The sequence below is a fragment of the Haemorhous mexicanus genome, chromosome 6 (genome assembly GCF_027477595.1).
Source record: "Haemorhous mexicanus isolate bHaeMex1 chromosome 6, bHaeMex1.pri, whole genome shotgun sequence".
In the NCBI taxonomy this organism is placed as follows: domain Eukaryota; kingdom Metazoa; phylum Chordata; class Aves; order Passeriformes; family Fringillidae; genus Haemorhous; species Haemorhous mexicanus.
In genome coordinates this window covers 32,667,486-32,681,496 of record NC_082346.1, presented here as the reverse complement: position 1 = coordinate 32,681,496, position 14,011 = coordinate 32,667,486, and the positions used below count along the sequence as shown (strand labels likewise).

Here is a 14,011-nt window from a genome sequence, read left to right as displayed (position 1 = left end):
AATGTGAGGAGCAAGGAGTTCTTCCATGTTTGCATGGCAGTCCTTTGCAACACGGTGTTTGCTTTATGAAGTTTGCAGACAGCCTCATTGAACAATGGTTTCACTCAACTGCACTGTTAGTGTGGACAAAGATTGACCTTGGCCATTTACCAGGTTATTGTTAGGACTTGGCCACTTAGAGGTCATATTGTTTTAAGCTTCTGCGAAGTGAATTGCACACCAGGTCTTTCCACCTTAATTTAATCTTCTGATATTGTTCTCTCACTGCTTTAATTGTTTTCTGTGGCTTTAGTGGGTACACCCTTTTCCAATATCCTTACCAACCCTTCCGCTCCTCTTTGATTATTGAACTCCTCAGGATGTATAAATGTGAGGAAGTACATGTGACAAGGCATGTTTACACACAGCCCTGTCTAAAAGGATAGAATACAGGCTGTTACAGATATTTGAAAAGAAACCTTAAAGGTGCTTGTCCTCTTCCCTTTGAAGTCCCACTGCCCCATCTGTTTTCAGAAACATTCCTTGTTACACTGAGCCCCAATGCTAACATCTCTCCCTTGAATTTGGTGCTAGAAGTGGTCAAGGAGAGCAGATATTTGCTTTATAACCCTACCAGAGAGCTGGTTTGCTTTACCTGTCCCATCATCAGGTCACTTCTAAGTGACTTAATGGTACAACAGTTTTCTCTGTGACCATGAAGGTGTCTTTGACAGGAGCTAGCTTAGTGTCTAAAAGTGTGTAAAGGACAGTGTCCACCACTGTATGTGCTATAACCCTGTATCTGCTGCAGCTTTTAAAACTTAAGTTCAGCTCAGGACAGCAAGGCAAAATAGCACATTCAGAAGTGAATTGTCAGTTTGGAAAAGGTGTATATAAAGAATACAGAACTTCACCACCCAGGACTAGAATGTTTTTATTTTACCTTAAATATGACCTTTCCTTCTTGCCAAGACAGATTTCTGATATAAGGGATAGGTTTTTAGGTTTTGAAAAACTCTAGCAGGAGTGTGAGGTGTGAATTCTGCTTGCTTTTGTAGGGAACCTAGAGAATCACTGTGAGGGTAGGTGAGGAGCAAAATGTGCCAGCAGACAGTGAAAAAATTATCAAATAGGTCTGAGATGAAAGGATTGAAAGTATTGAATTGAGGAGAAATTGGATGTAAAGGTTGAATGGTAAAGGTCTGATATAGGCCAAAGCAATATTTGTGGCTCTTGAGTGATGAGGCTGCAGGACTTAGAGTGTTTGAAGAAGAGTAGGAAGTAGCTTGGATCCAGGAGGCAGCAATAGCATTATGAGAAAAGGAAAGGCTGTGGTCAGGAAGAAGTGTCTGAAAGGCAGAGTTGAGCAGGTTGAAGGATTTGCAAAACTTTAGCTGTGTGACAGGAGACTTGTCCAACTGTTCACTTTATAGTGACAGTAAGGACCCAGCTTTCCTATGCCCAGATCTCCAGTTTGGATGAGATTTAGGACTTTAGGTCACTACAAATGGAGGCACAGTATGTAATGTTTGTATTTATTATAGTCTGTCTTGCCCTGGCCGTGCATTTACCTATCAACTTTTAGATTTTATTTCTGAACATTAAATTTCACTGAAGTCAATAGATATTTTTAAAGAACTGACAAATGTTGGTGTAAAATTACCAGTGTACAAAGTCTCTTGTGTAAGGGCATGGTTACATTATCTTTGCCATTATGTGTGTTAACAGAGCATTCAATCTAGTCATGATGTGAGTTTGAGAACAGTAAGAAAATTACTGTACTTTTTACCACTGCTGGTTCCACCTGCACTGTGTTGTTCCTACATCTGCACATGGAACATTGTGAGTAGTAGTGCCCATTTGAAAAAAAAAAAAATTGTGGGTAGTGTGAAAAAAATTTGAGATTATATGATCAATGATGTTTTATTGGCATCCATTAGCATCCACATACATTACATTTTTGTTTAACACAAAGGTTTAATGTTATCAAGAAGTGCAGCAACCTTAATAAAACTTTTATGCCAAACTGTGGTATAATGCACAGACATGAATATGTTTATTGGTTGAGAATGTGTGTCATTGTGATAGGAGCCTGTATTCCCTTTGTTTGAAACATTCCCCATTTATTTAAGAAGCCCCCTCTAATTGGTGTTTGTCTGCCGTAAAACCGCAGAAGTAAAAATACTTTCAAGTGCAAATCTATTTTTTATGCATGGATGTAAAAGTTATACATAATGCATTTTTTAACTTAAATTGATTTGCTGCTACATTAAAAATGTATTAAGCTCTTTGTTAGCAGTAGAAACTGCTCACTTGATGTAGAACATGGTTCTTATCAGTGAAGAGAGTTCAAGTTGAAGTTTGGATTTCTGTCAGAATTTTCTACTCTTGATTAGGCAAATAAGGGTTGTAAATCATGCCACCTAGACCAGTATTGTATTATATAATAATTTGGAAGTTGACAGTCACTGTCTCCACCATCAAAGTTGTTCAGAAGTAGTATGTAATTACTTCAATAATTAAAATTACTTCCTGCCATGTTTACAGTTTCTTTCTTTTTTTTCTTACTTGGATGTCACTACCCTTCACTTCTTTTCAGTTTGTTGCATACCTTGAACTGAATTAACATTCTTTAGGGTCAGAAAATGCATTTTCCATCTTCATAAGTTTAAATCTCCTTTGTATTCAGCTCCCTTATGTGATCTGGCCAATACGTAAGATTTTTTATTCCTGGCCAACTGATGTGAAATCATTGCCAGTTGAGTTACTTTTGAGATATGTTCCGCTGTTAATATGAACTCTGAGAGAACTTGTGTGAGAGTTTTCAAGAACATTTATTTGGAACATAATGGTATAATAATATGCACAGTATAGCTTTTGTAGTTTCTTCATCAACTGGACCTCCTTCTCTTGTTGAATGCACTTTATCAGCTGGAGAAATCTCCAAGCTTTTGATAACAAATTCCTCATGGCCTCTAAATATCCCTGTTCTTTATAGTTGTGTTCTTTCAGAGCCCCTTCATGTGGGGGCTGTTTGAATATATGCTGACTCATATTTAATTTCTCTTCTGGTATTGGTTTAATGTTTTTATCTTTTTAATGCATTTATCTTTAGGATCATTTTCATTTTTTTTTATACATCCACCTACCTTTTCACTGAATCTCAAAACGCCTCTTTAAGCTGGACTGGAGCTTTTCCTATTGTTTTTCTTCTATATTTTTCCTTGATTAGTTGAATGGCCCTTGAGGGTAGAAAAAAATAAAAACAATTTCAGGGCATATTGTGGAATTCTGCTGAAGGGAGTGAACCAAAGTAGGAGCATCACATGTGCAGTTTTGTTCTAGATTTCCAAAACTGATCATCCTTTTCTCAGCATGATGCCCTGCCCTTTGAGATAAAACAGTAAGTGGAAGCAAATAGTGGCAGGTAAAACTGAAAAAAAACCCAAGGAAGGTCTTCTTTTCTCAGGGAATGTACAGCTTCATGAAATATTTCGTAACAGCATGTGGACTCACATCGACAAATAGGATGCAAGCAAGTTTCATCATTTGTTATTCAGTAGAGGCTGTTCACTCCATTGCACTGCACTTGCCCTAAGGCAGCTAGGTTAGAAGCACAAGGAAACTTCCAGCTAATGCAATAAGAGGCAATGGCTAGAAACTGACAGGAACTACGTTTGTGGAATGAAACAGAAATGATTGTCATCACTAGTTGTCAGGGATATGTGGTATAACGCACCTGCCAAAACATCTCTTTGCAGACTCCATGATGTTCCACAAGTAATAATAATGGTTTTCTTTAATCACCATTCATTTTTTATCTCTGCTGCAGTAATCAAGTGAGAGAAGAGTTGTGTTTTTCTTATGTGTACAGCAAATAATCCGAACTTGATTTGGATGCTGTGTAGTATAATCTCTTACTTTTGGTTATCATAACTCCACCTTTGTGTGCCTAGATCATCGAATAAGGTACTTGACACCTTTTTAAACTATTGCTGTAAAAAAATTCTGCTGAGAGTTTTGCATTTATTCAATTTCAGAATTAAGTAATTTAATCATATCAAAAAGATGTCATTATGAACCATTCATATGTTGATTTTGGAAAAAAGTCTGACAGAGGTTTGGCTTTTTGTTGAATGTGGATGGAAAAACACTTTTCTGAAAGACTTGGGTCCTGCAAAATTCCAGTTTCTTTGTTTGAATGTAGGCAGGGAAACTTGAGGGCAGCACAAATAGAATATATTATCAGAAGGGAGAAGGAATCTGAGATGGATAGTGTTAAATGTTTGAGGCTATTTCTCCTGTTGTGGAACTCTTCCTTTCAATAAATCCAGCAGAGGCAGAGTCTCAGATTAGGTAATTGTTCAGAGAGCTGTTCTTCCTTTATGACAAGTATGAATGATAGATTGGATACATTAGATACGTGTTTAAGGTTGGGTCTTCCAAATTCTGTTTTCTGGAGTAAATCAAGGATGAAGATAACAGGTTCATTTCTCATGTGCTCTATTAAGTAGAAGGTAGTGGAAAAACACTGAAACCATATGTGAGACTTCTGCTTAGAAAACATTTTCTGTTCTCATCTTCTAACAAATCCACTAACCATATTTGAGCACTCCTCTTTGCTCACTCTTTGGTTCTGGTTTCCTTGCTACCTAAGTTTCCTTCGACTGGCTTCCTATCTCGTTCTGCTCCATCTGTAACTCCACCTTGTTCTTCTGATATAAAGATAGGGATAGCTGTAGCTAATTTTTAGCTATTAACTCTGACTGTTATTTCATTGAATAAGAAAGGGATGTTAATATAATGCATTTATGAACTGTCAGTGCATTTTACTCCCCTAGTTTCCTGGAATGTTCCCTACACAGCACCTCTCTTCCTTCTTTACATGAAGTATCTTCATTTGTCACCTTCCAAACCTTTGTCACCTTCAAACCCTTAGGATTTTTGGGTAACATTTTTCCCATAACTACTTGGTGTTGCTCCTGTCTCATCTTTTAACCCACTTATTTAGTGTGTGTTGTGGTACAGATACTTTTGATTTAAATCCCTTACACACATTTTTCATCATAATCTTTTCTATTTACCAATGTTCATCCGTCATGGGGTTCTTGTGTTAGGTGAGTTTCTGAAAAACAAGGGATGTAGAATCCATGCCATTTTCTGAATTATAACTTCTAGATCTTCCTACAGTTGACCAGACTAAGATAAGGATACACCTGAATTCCTTTCTGTGGAATTCACCATGAAAAAATATGGATTTTTATTCCTGCTGTCCTTACCTTCTTGGTAATACCCTCTTTAATTCCCAGAGCAGATGTGGTATTGTTTGTGCAATACTAATTCTGATTCATCCCTTGAGAAGCATTCAAGTTGCACTCTGCAATGTTCCTGTAGAAAACATGCTGTCATGTATATTAACTGTGCCATGGATGTAAAGCAAGACTTTAACTTAGACTGTCTCCTTGTAATTTATATGTGCAAGCATTTAGAACTTCACTGCTCATAGTGTACACATTGTGTATGTATTTCTACATATATTTTGAAGAGAGAAAAACTAAATAATATTAGATATATGCACCTGTAATATCTCCAGTCTCATTTCTAACTGAATCCTAAACCTTCAGAACAACTTGAGCAGCCACAATTGGTGAGTAATGCAAGAAAAACTTTTTCCCTTAAGGGCCATGCATATTGCTGTCACAACTTTTCCTCGAGTTTCTGTGTTGTGTAGCACTTTTCTTAGTGCCCTAGTTCCATGTCATTATGTGAGATTATAAGCATTTATTTTTTCCTATTTCTCGCTTTCCAAACAAACCTAAATTTATTATTCATTTAAAAGTTTCAAATTGATGAAATGATTTGCAGTTCTACTAGATTATGTCTTATTGTTGAAATGGTAGTACCTAACCAGGATGTTGGGGAAAGCATCTTTGCTCTAACTCACAATGTTTTTGGTTCAGATAAGGATCTATTTCCAGATTGAGTTGCTCTTTTTTTCTCAATTAGGAAATACAAAGCTAATATGTAGTAGCTCAGTTACAATTTCATATATTTTAATTCAATGTGTCTTCTAAAGGAGACATAGTTTATTTAAGAATGGCTATTTCTCCTTGGTCTGTACACTAGTATTGATTGGAGATTTTCTTGGAGTCCCATGATAGCCATAGTGACAGTGTTTCACTTGAGAATTCAAAGTGGATGCTATTTTAATGCCATAAAACCAGGGAAGGAAAGCAAAAATTAGCATAAATGTTTCCAGTGTATTTTGCTAGTGAACATCCTATCAGAATTAAATACTTAAATTATTAAGATATTGTTTTCTTGAGAATCAAATACAAGTAAAAAACCAAAACACTCAGTTGACTGTTTTTTGAAGAGGAATTTCTCTGTTTTGCGTGGTCAGGCAAAAACAAACAGGACAATTTAACTTGTGCCTTGCTAGTGTGCTCCAGAGAGCATAAAGCATAGTTGAATTTCCATGGTTCATTCAATCTTTGGCTTCCTTGCTGAGATTTCTTAAAGACAGTTACTGTGATTTGAAAAGGTTCACCTCAGTTGTGTGGGATTTTGTTTTAGTTAAGATAATAAGAACTTTCAGTTCAGTCTTGGCTCAGACTAGTAGGTTGTCACTAAAGTAATTTTTATTGTCTTCTTCCTCTCTGCTTCAAATGACACATGTTCACTTTACTGGTAAAATGAGGTATATTTACCAGATTAAGAAATTCTGAAAATAACTTTTGCTGTAAATGAATGTTTTATTTTGCATGCTTCTAAAAATATGAAGACTTTTGAGCAGCTACCTCATTTGTTTCTTCCATCCTCTGCATCATCTAGGAAAAACCACATATATAAAAAGGAAAAGTAATCAGATAGGAGATGTTGGGGGTTAACACAGATATTTAAATATCTTAAATAAAAATCTAATATTGGTCTGGCATTAAAATTTTCTGGTTGGGCAGCATAATTTTTAACTGGGAATCTTGATAGCAGTGGCTAAAATCTCTAGGCCTGGGTCAATAGGAATCTGTATTGCATTCTGTCAGGTATCAGTCATGATACTTGCAGGCTCCCAGTTATACCATACTTTGCTCATATGATTTATAGAAGGTATAGAGGGGTTTTTCCTTCAGTTTGAGTTGTAGAATTTCATTATTCTTAATATCCAAATCAGATAAGTAACATGTATTCTTTCAGAAACGTTAGTGAATTCAGCATGTAACAAATGTGCCAGATTGGTAATGTACTGAGCAAGTTTAAAATGCCATGATAAAGCGTCATTTATTCCAGAAATTAGAGTCCGTGTCTTTGTCCTCTAGAGGTGTCTTAGAGAGTCAAATTGATGTCTTGCATGTACTGCTAACTGATTGTGTGGAAATTTTTTTAAGTTCACTTTTTCTTTATTCTTCTGTCTTTTTTACCCATCTTCCCCCATTGTAGCAAATTAGACGGCCGGATGAAAGCAAAGGAGTTGCTAGTAGAGTTGGATCCCTCAAAGTAAATATGTTTCTAACATTTATTTTGCAAGTTTTCTTCTATAGCCTACACTTTTCCTTTTGAAGGGGGAGGTGTGGGGAGGGAGGGAAGGGGCTTATCCATTTCTCACCATCACATCATTTTTATTTCAGTATTCTTATTGCTGTTGGGTCACATTTTGTTTGTTTCTGTGCTACACATAGAACAACCTATTGAAGGCAGGCTGCCAGTTAGGTAGCTTTGGGTGTCTGTAGAAGTGAGAAATAGTAACAACCTTTTTAAAGTGCCTGTAATTTGGTGATCGTGATTAAACCACTTCTCTGATCTGCCTGTTACATAGAGAAGTGATTTACTCATCTTCAAACTACTGCTTCCCATCTTGAAACATAATTAAACTTTTAAAGTATTCACACGTTTTGCATTTAATACTGCAAAAGATCATTTCAAGAGAGTTGAATATTTCAAATATATATATATAGCTATATATATAGCCTTTAAATTAGAAAAGAATCAAAGTAGATAAAGATCAAATGAAAGATAGTCACAGGAGACTAATAAGAATGGAGCCACTGTTTTGCTGATAGTTAGTATCTTCTGCCTTTTAATGTTTGTATAAACATATACAAATATTTAGATTGCTTAACAGAACAGGCAGATATCTAAACCAGTACCCACCACACACAGTGTTACACCCTGATAAATGTTTTTGAACCAAGAGGCTGATCATATGCAATCCAACCTATTTTGATCTCAAGAGTTGCCTCTATTTCAGCTATCAAGTTTTTCACTTTTTTCCTACTTTGTTTCCTTTTAGCACTTTCTCAACCACTAATTATTTATTTTTTCTTCTGTATTCTCCTTGCCTTTCCTGTCTTCTTGGTTTATGATCTTTGGTTTTGGTTTTGTTTGTAAGTGTATTGCATTTGTTCCAGGACAAGCCATCCTCTCTGTTCTCTAACACTGTTCTACAGCTGCTCTTTGTGAAAATGTTATTTCACTGAGCACAAAGAAGGGGAGGGAAAGGATTAATTATGCACCTCTTTCTGGTAATGCCTCTATTTAAATTGATCTTAGCATAGAAAAAGAAGCCAGTTGCTACTTGCTTATACAAGTTCTAGCTAGAGGCTTCTGTAGCATTCCTCACTGTCTGTGAGGCTTTATCTTTTTATCTTGTGTTTTGGGAAGATGTTTTAATTACAGTGTAGATGGGAAGAACAGTGTACATGAATGAGGCTCTGTTTCAGGGGAAGACATTCAGGACCCCTGAATTCACATGGATAAAAATACAAGACAGCCACAGTTTCTGTGCAGTTTTTGAAAATTCTGTTTGTGATTGCAGTGACCATGCATTTTGAGACGTCAGTCATCACATACAGATCTACATGCATAATGCATGCACATATGCAGAAGATGTAGCTTATTTAGATGGTGGGTTTCACCTGTTATTATGAAGACCCACTGATAGCTCATTTTGGATTAAAATTTCTTTATGTGATTTAATGTCATGACCTAAAATATATATGTAGACAGAAAATCTTCCTTATAGAAAATGGGAAATCCTAATTGAGGAACCCAAACGTGAAAATATTCATTTTACAGAAATAAAAATAAAATGTAAAATGTTATATTTTAATAAAATAAAATGTATTTTATTAAATAAAATATTTTTCCATAAAATTTCTTTTTATGGAAATGAATTCTAGAACACAGCCTTACTAATAAATAAGCAAGGGAAAAAAAAAAACCTAACAATGTGGCAGAGATTCAGCAGCATTATAGTTCCCTTGATTTTTCTTTTTTTTGCCTGTAGTGAAAAAGAGCCATGTTAAGCAAATATACCTTGCTTCCAGATACCAAGTTGACTGAGCCTTGTATGTCTGTGTTGTTCAAAGCACTTTGATATCTTGAAATGTTTTGGCAAAGGCAGTGAGAAATGCATTATGCTATGGTTTATTAAAAACAAAATAAAACAAAACACAAAAACAAGGAGCAAAAGAAAAATGAAGGAAAAACAACTGTGACAAGAGAACAGGTTGCTTTTTCAGTTCATTTTCTGATGTTTACATGTAGCTCTGTTGAAAGCTGGAGGAGCTAGAGATCACCCAGAAGGCAATGTCAAAGGATGCTCTCTCCGAGTAAATGCACAATTTCACTCGGTGATCTGATTTTTTTAAAAAACCTCTACTGGCTGCTAACACCAAATCTCATTGGTTTGTCCTCTCATCCCCATCTTTTTCCTTTCTCTCTCTATTTCTTCCTTTGTGTTTTCTTGCTTTTGTAGCTGGTGTTTCATTTTAATGTATGTGAGAAACCTGACCTGATTGACAGAGTTTGTTATAAAGAATATCCTACTGCATTTTAATGAGTGTTAATCAAACTGCTTGACTTTACAGAAACCAAAAAAAAAAATCCCTTTCCAAAATCGAAGTTGCATATCTAAAAGTTTCCTGAATATTAAACTTAGCAAGGAATAAAACAGATAGCCTTAATTTAAAAAATAAAAATACCTTCTGCCAGTGATAGTCTTACCTGAACCAAAAAGTGTGGCTGTTATAAGGTAACCCAAAAGCATGTAGGTTCACATGTATCTCTGTCTTTGCCATTAATCTTTTAGGGTCCCTGTTTTATCTCACAAAATAGGTCAATATTTGGTTGAATGACAGCTATGCAAATTTTTTGGCTTGTTTTTTTTAGCAGACTAATGCAAAAAATACAGCAGCATGTTTCTTCTGTGTCACATTTGTTCTTTAATGAAAAAAAAGTTGTGAAAAAAGAATTAGGATCTAGTATATCAGTCATGACACCCAATAAAACTCACCCAATTTTCACAGAAACATTTAATAAAGCAAGTCAAATCCAATATAACAACACAGACATCAGTACCTCTTGTTTAGTAGCTCACCTCATAAATTAAGAATAGCTTTTCAGCAATTCTATATAGAAGTGTCTTTAAGCCATGTATTTTGCACAAAATGAAAATTAGGAAAAAGTTTGTAGCAGAGTAAATGTGAAAGTTAATAGGACTTTATCCCTTTGCACATCCATCCACTGAAGGCTCTCTCAGTAATTTCTTTAGATTCATGTCCTCTGTGTGTTCCATACACTATGATTGTTGTCATCCTCAGAACTATCATTCTAATGCATAATCCACTAAGGTTATACAGCGCAAGATAATTTTTGTAATGAAAATGATTTGATAATTTTTGCCCCTTTTGGGTGCTTTCACATATACAGCTTTGTATCTGACATACAGTTGATTACTGCTTATTGTCAAGTAGAAATTCTTGAGTTTATAATCTTTTGCAGGTCAAATACAAGGAAATTGAGCTGCTAATATTTTGCTATTTCCTGTAAAATAAATTTGATTAAAGGATATCTTTATCCTTTATCTGATATCTTTATTCTGGCAAATCTTTCAGGAATCAAGTTTTGGGAGGAAATTGTCATATTCTAGACTTGGTGATAACTCACAATCAAGACAAAGCAAGTTATTATAAACTACTTATTGTTAAATTCCTGATTTAGTACTTAAAAATAAATGTAAAGCCAGAAAAAAAAAAAGCAATGAAACATGGTACTACAAAAGAGATGCTCCAATCATACATTATTTCACAGAATATGACATGGAGAAAGATTTCAAACTCAAAGCTGTGACTGCATTAGCCATGGCAGCATGACAACATGAGTAGTCATGAAATTGTCCTGTTCCTCTGTGCCACTTTATCTGTTATTTCATGACCATATCCTCCATGATGGAAGTCAGTCAGTAAGGAATGTAAGTAAATAAAGAAATATTCCATATATTCTGCATGTGCCTCTAAGTTTCCTAAAACAAGCAGAACAGATTGCTAAAATTTGCTGCTTTGTCACTGCTCCTCTGATTCGTGCAGGAATAATGGATGTTCTAGATAAGAGCATTTTAAAAGACAATATAAAAATGACTGATCAAAGAGAAGAAATAGTGAGCAATTGGAGAAAAAAAAAAAGAGGGATCTGTTAATAGTTAATTTTTAAAATAATTTTCATTTTTTCCATACTGCTTTTGGAAAGGGTTTTAGATGTAGGTTTTTGATACTTCTACAGTGTGGCAAAAGTATTGAATGGTATGGGAGGGGGAGCATGTAGTATCTGATGGCCAGCCCCAGAAGTGAAAACAAAATGCTATTGCACAATACCATTAAGGTGGAACCTTTATTCCAGAATGAATTGCAAAGACATTCTTTCCAGATTGAGTTCAAAGGCCATTGAAAATTTGTGGAGTATAGTTCCAAAGTTTCTGATCATTGTTGTTTCTGTGTATCTAGTGGCTAATATGTAAAAAACCCAAAAACCATGCTGTGGTCATTCTTGCTAATCATGTGTTCTTTGGATCCTTACCTGCAAAAAACCAAGGCCAGTGGTTTTTTCCATGCTGTTGGAAGACAAAACATGGGAACAATGGCTGGACGTTATTTATTAATATCTTGCTTAGATCCTCATCCAAAATTCTCAGGTGAATAGTTGCAGTCCTGTTCTGAGGAAAAGCACACCTCACCTTTCTTAGAAAGATTTTAAGCCTGTATTTCTAGAAATATTTTTTGCTTTCTCAGAAGAGGATCTTTCTTTTTTTTTTTTCTATGATTATAAAATAGACTGTTTAAGAATAACAGTTGCTTTCTTAAAACTGTGTTTTTCAGTCTTGCTGTTTGTTGAAGGAATTTTCTGGTTTTGTCTTAATCCTTCTGCAACTCAACTCAGTTTAAGAAAACATTTTATCAGTTGAAGAAAATTCTGAGTGTGTATGAATATTTAAGATGATGTGAACTGATTCAAATTTCCCTAGCAATGTTATCTAGAAGAGCAAATGAAATACAGAATGCCAGAAAGGAGCAAAAATATTTTAGGAGTATTAAAACTTTTTGAGGAAGAAAAAAAAAAAAGTTGTATATTTAATGAAGACTCTAATTAGCACAGACCAATGTGACTGTAGAAATTTCCTGGAAGTGATATTTTCTATTTCAATGAAAAAATATGAAATACACATTTGAAACTGAAAAATATTCTTGAGAGACTTCTTATGAATACTATGTCCTCTGCTCAGTCCATCATATACCTAAGTCAGCAAGTGGTCACTAATAACCTGTGTGGAAATCCTTACTGGATTCATCTTTACTACAAATGTGTCCAAACTGCTGAACAGTTAAATCTAAGGAAGTTTGCTAAGGCTTCTGATAATTCATTTTTTTACCCCTAGAAAAAAAATCAAGACATGATTTTTAGTACATTCATAAGAAACATTTTTGTTACATTTAGTTTATTAGGCTGCTTTTACTCCTACTTCAGACAGTGAAACGTGGAATATTTTCACCTAAAGAAAGGATTTTTCTAGAAATTCCTGGCGAGTCTTTTTTTAATACTCGAGTTATGTCTGAGTGATTGATAGTTTGGAATAATGGCAATCATGTATAAACAAAATGTGTCTTAAGCAATCAGTAAAACTGTAGGTTACCAATTAACTGGTGTTAACTTGCACTGAAAGCTCTTGACAGTGGACAGAGTCCCTCAAGAATCACACACATGACATTGCTTAGGGGCATAATATGCACATTTCTACTGACCTATATCTGACCATTAGTCATTGAACTTTGCAAGTTATTCTGGTTTTTAGGGCAGTGAGATTGAAGAAAAACCTCCTTGTCAAAATGCTGGTTTTGGGTATGTCAGCACATAAAGATATTCACAGCCTCTTATGGGTTTTCACCCCTAAGATTTTATCCTTTGTAGAGTTAGAGTAAGAGTAATACATTTAAATGAAAGAGATCAGTAAAGTTTTGTCCTAGAATACCTTATTGTCCTAAAGATAGTGTTGTCAGATATCTAGAGGACCAAGAATTTATATTTGTCTTCAGATTCATCATTAGTTTTAATTATTTTCAAATAGACTACTTTTTTTTTCCCCCTTTATAAGAAGCTTCCACCTTAAAAGGCATAAATTTGAAATTTCTGAAATAGCTGGTCATGGAAACTTTATGAACCCCCTGCCACTATCTCAGTGCTGGAACCACCTATACAGAAAACCTTCTGAGACCCTTACTGTGCCACCATTTCTTTTTTAACAATGTTTTCTTTTCCCCACTGCACAACCAGGCTCGACTCCCTTCGTGCTCATCCACCTATAGTGTTTCTGAGGTATACTTTGCACGTGTTCTCTCACACAGTCGACCTGCTCACCCATCACACTTTTTTGATTTTATTTACTTTTTTTCTTTTTTTTTGCATTGCACTGTGCACAAGTGGGGAAAAATCAGCTGGGGGGGCAGATTTTGCATGATCAATCTGCAACCATGTTCAGCGTGGTTTTAAAACCACTGTACCAGTCTGAGACCACCATGATGTATAGTCCAGTAGCTAGGCAACTACTACATAGCATATGAGCATAAATTGCAATAGAAAAACGTCCTTAGTTATCTCTTGCATTAAGTAAAAACAACAAATTTACAGATGTCAAGGCTGCAAAATGCTTCACTTGTTAGTCTGACTCATTTTCGGACAGTGAAACTGGAAGGACTCTGTAAAGATG

The 14,011-nt window shown here is 35.3% G+C and overlaps 1 protein-coding gene across 21 annotated transcripts in view; it reads left to right on the top strand.

The window, feature by feature from the left end:
- GPHN (gephyrin) overlaps positions 1-14,011 on the top strand; it is a 271,793-nt gene that overhangs the window by 191,443 nt on the left and 66,339 nt on the right. For 14 of the 21 annotated variants that reach the window (XM_059849764.1, XM_059849761.1, XM_059849753.1 and 11 more), the window contains one exon: positions 7,417-7,473. The exons of the other annotated variants lie outside the window; for them this stretch is intronic. In XM_059849764.1, the coding sequence (XP_059705747.1) occupies positions 7,417-7,473 (57 nt within the window). The remainder of the gene's footprint in view (positions 1-7,416; positions 7,474-14,011) is intronic. 21 annotated transcript variants of the gene reach the window in all.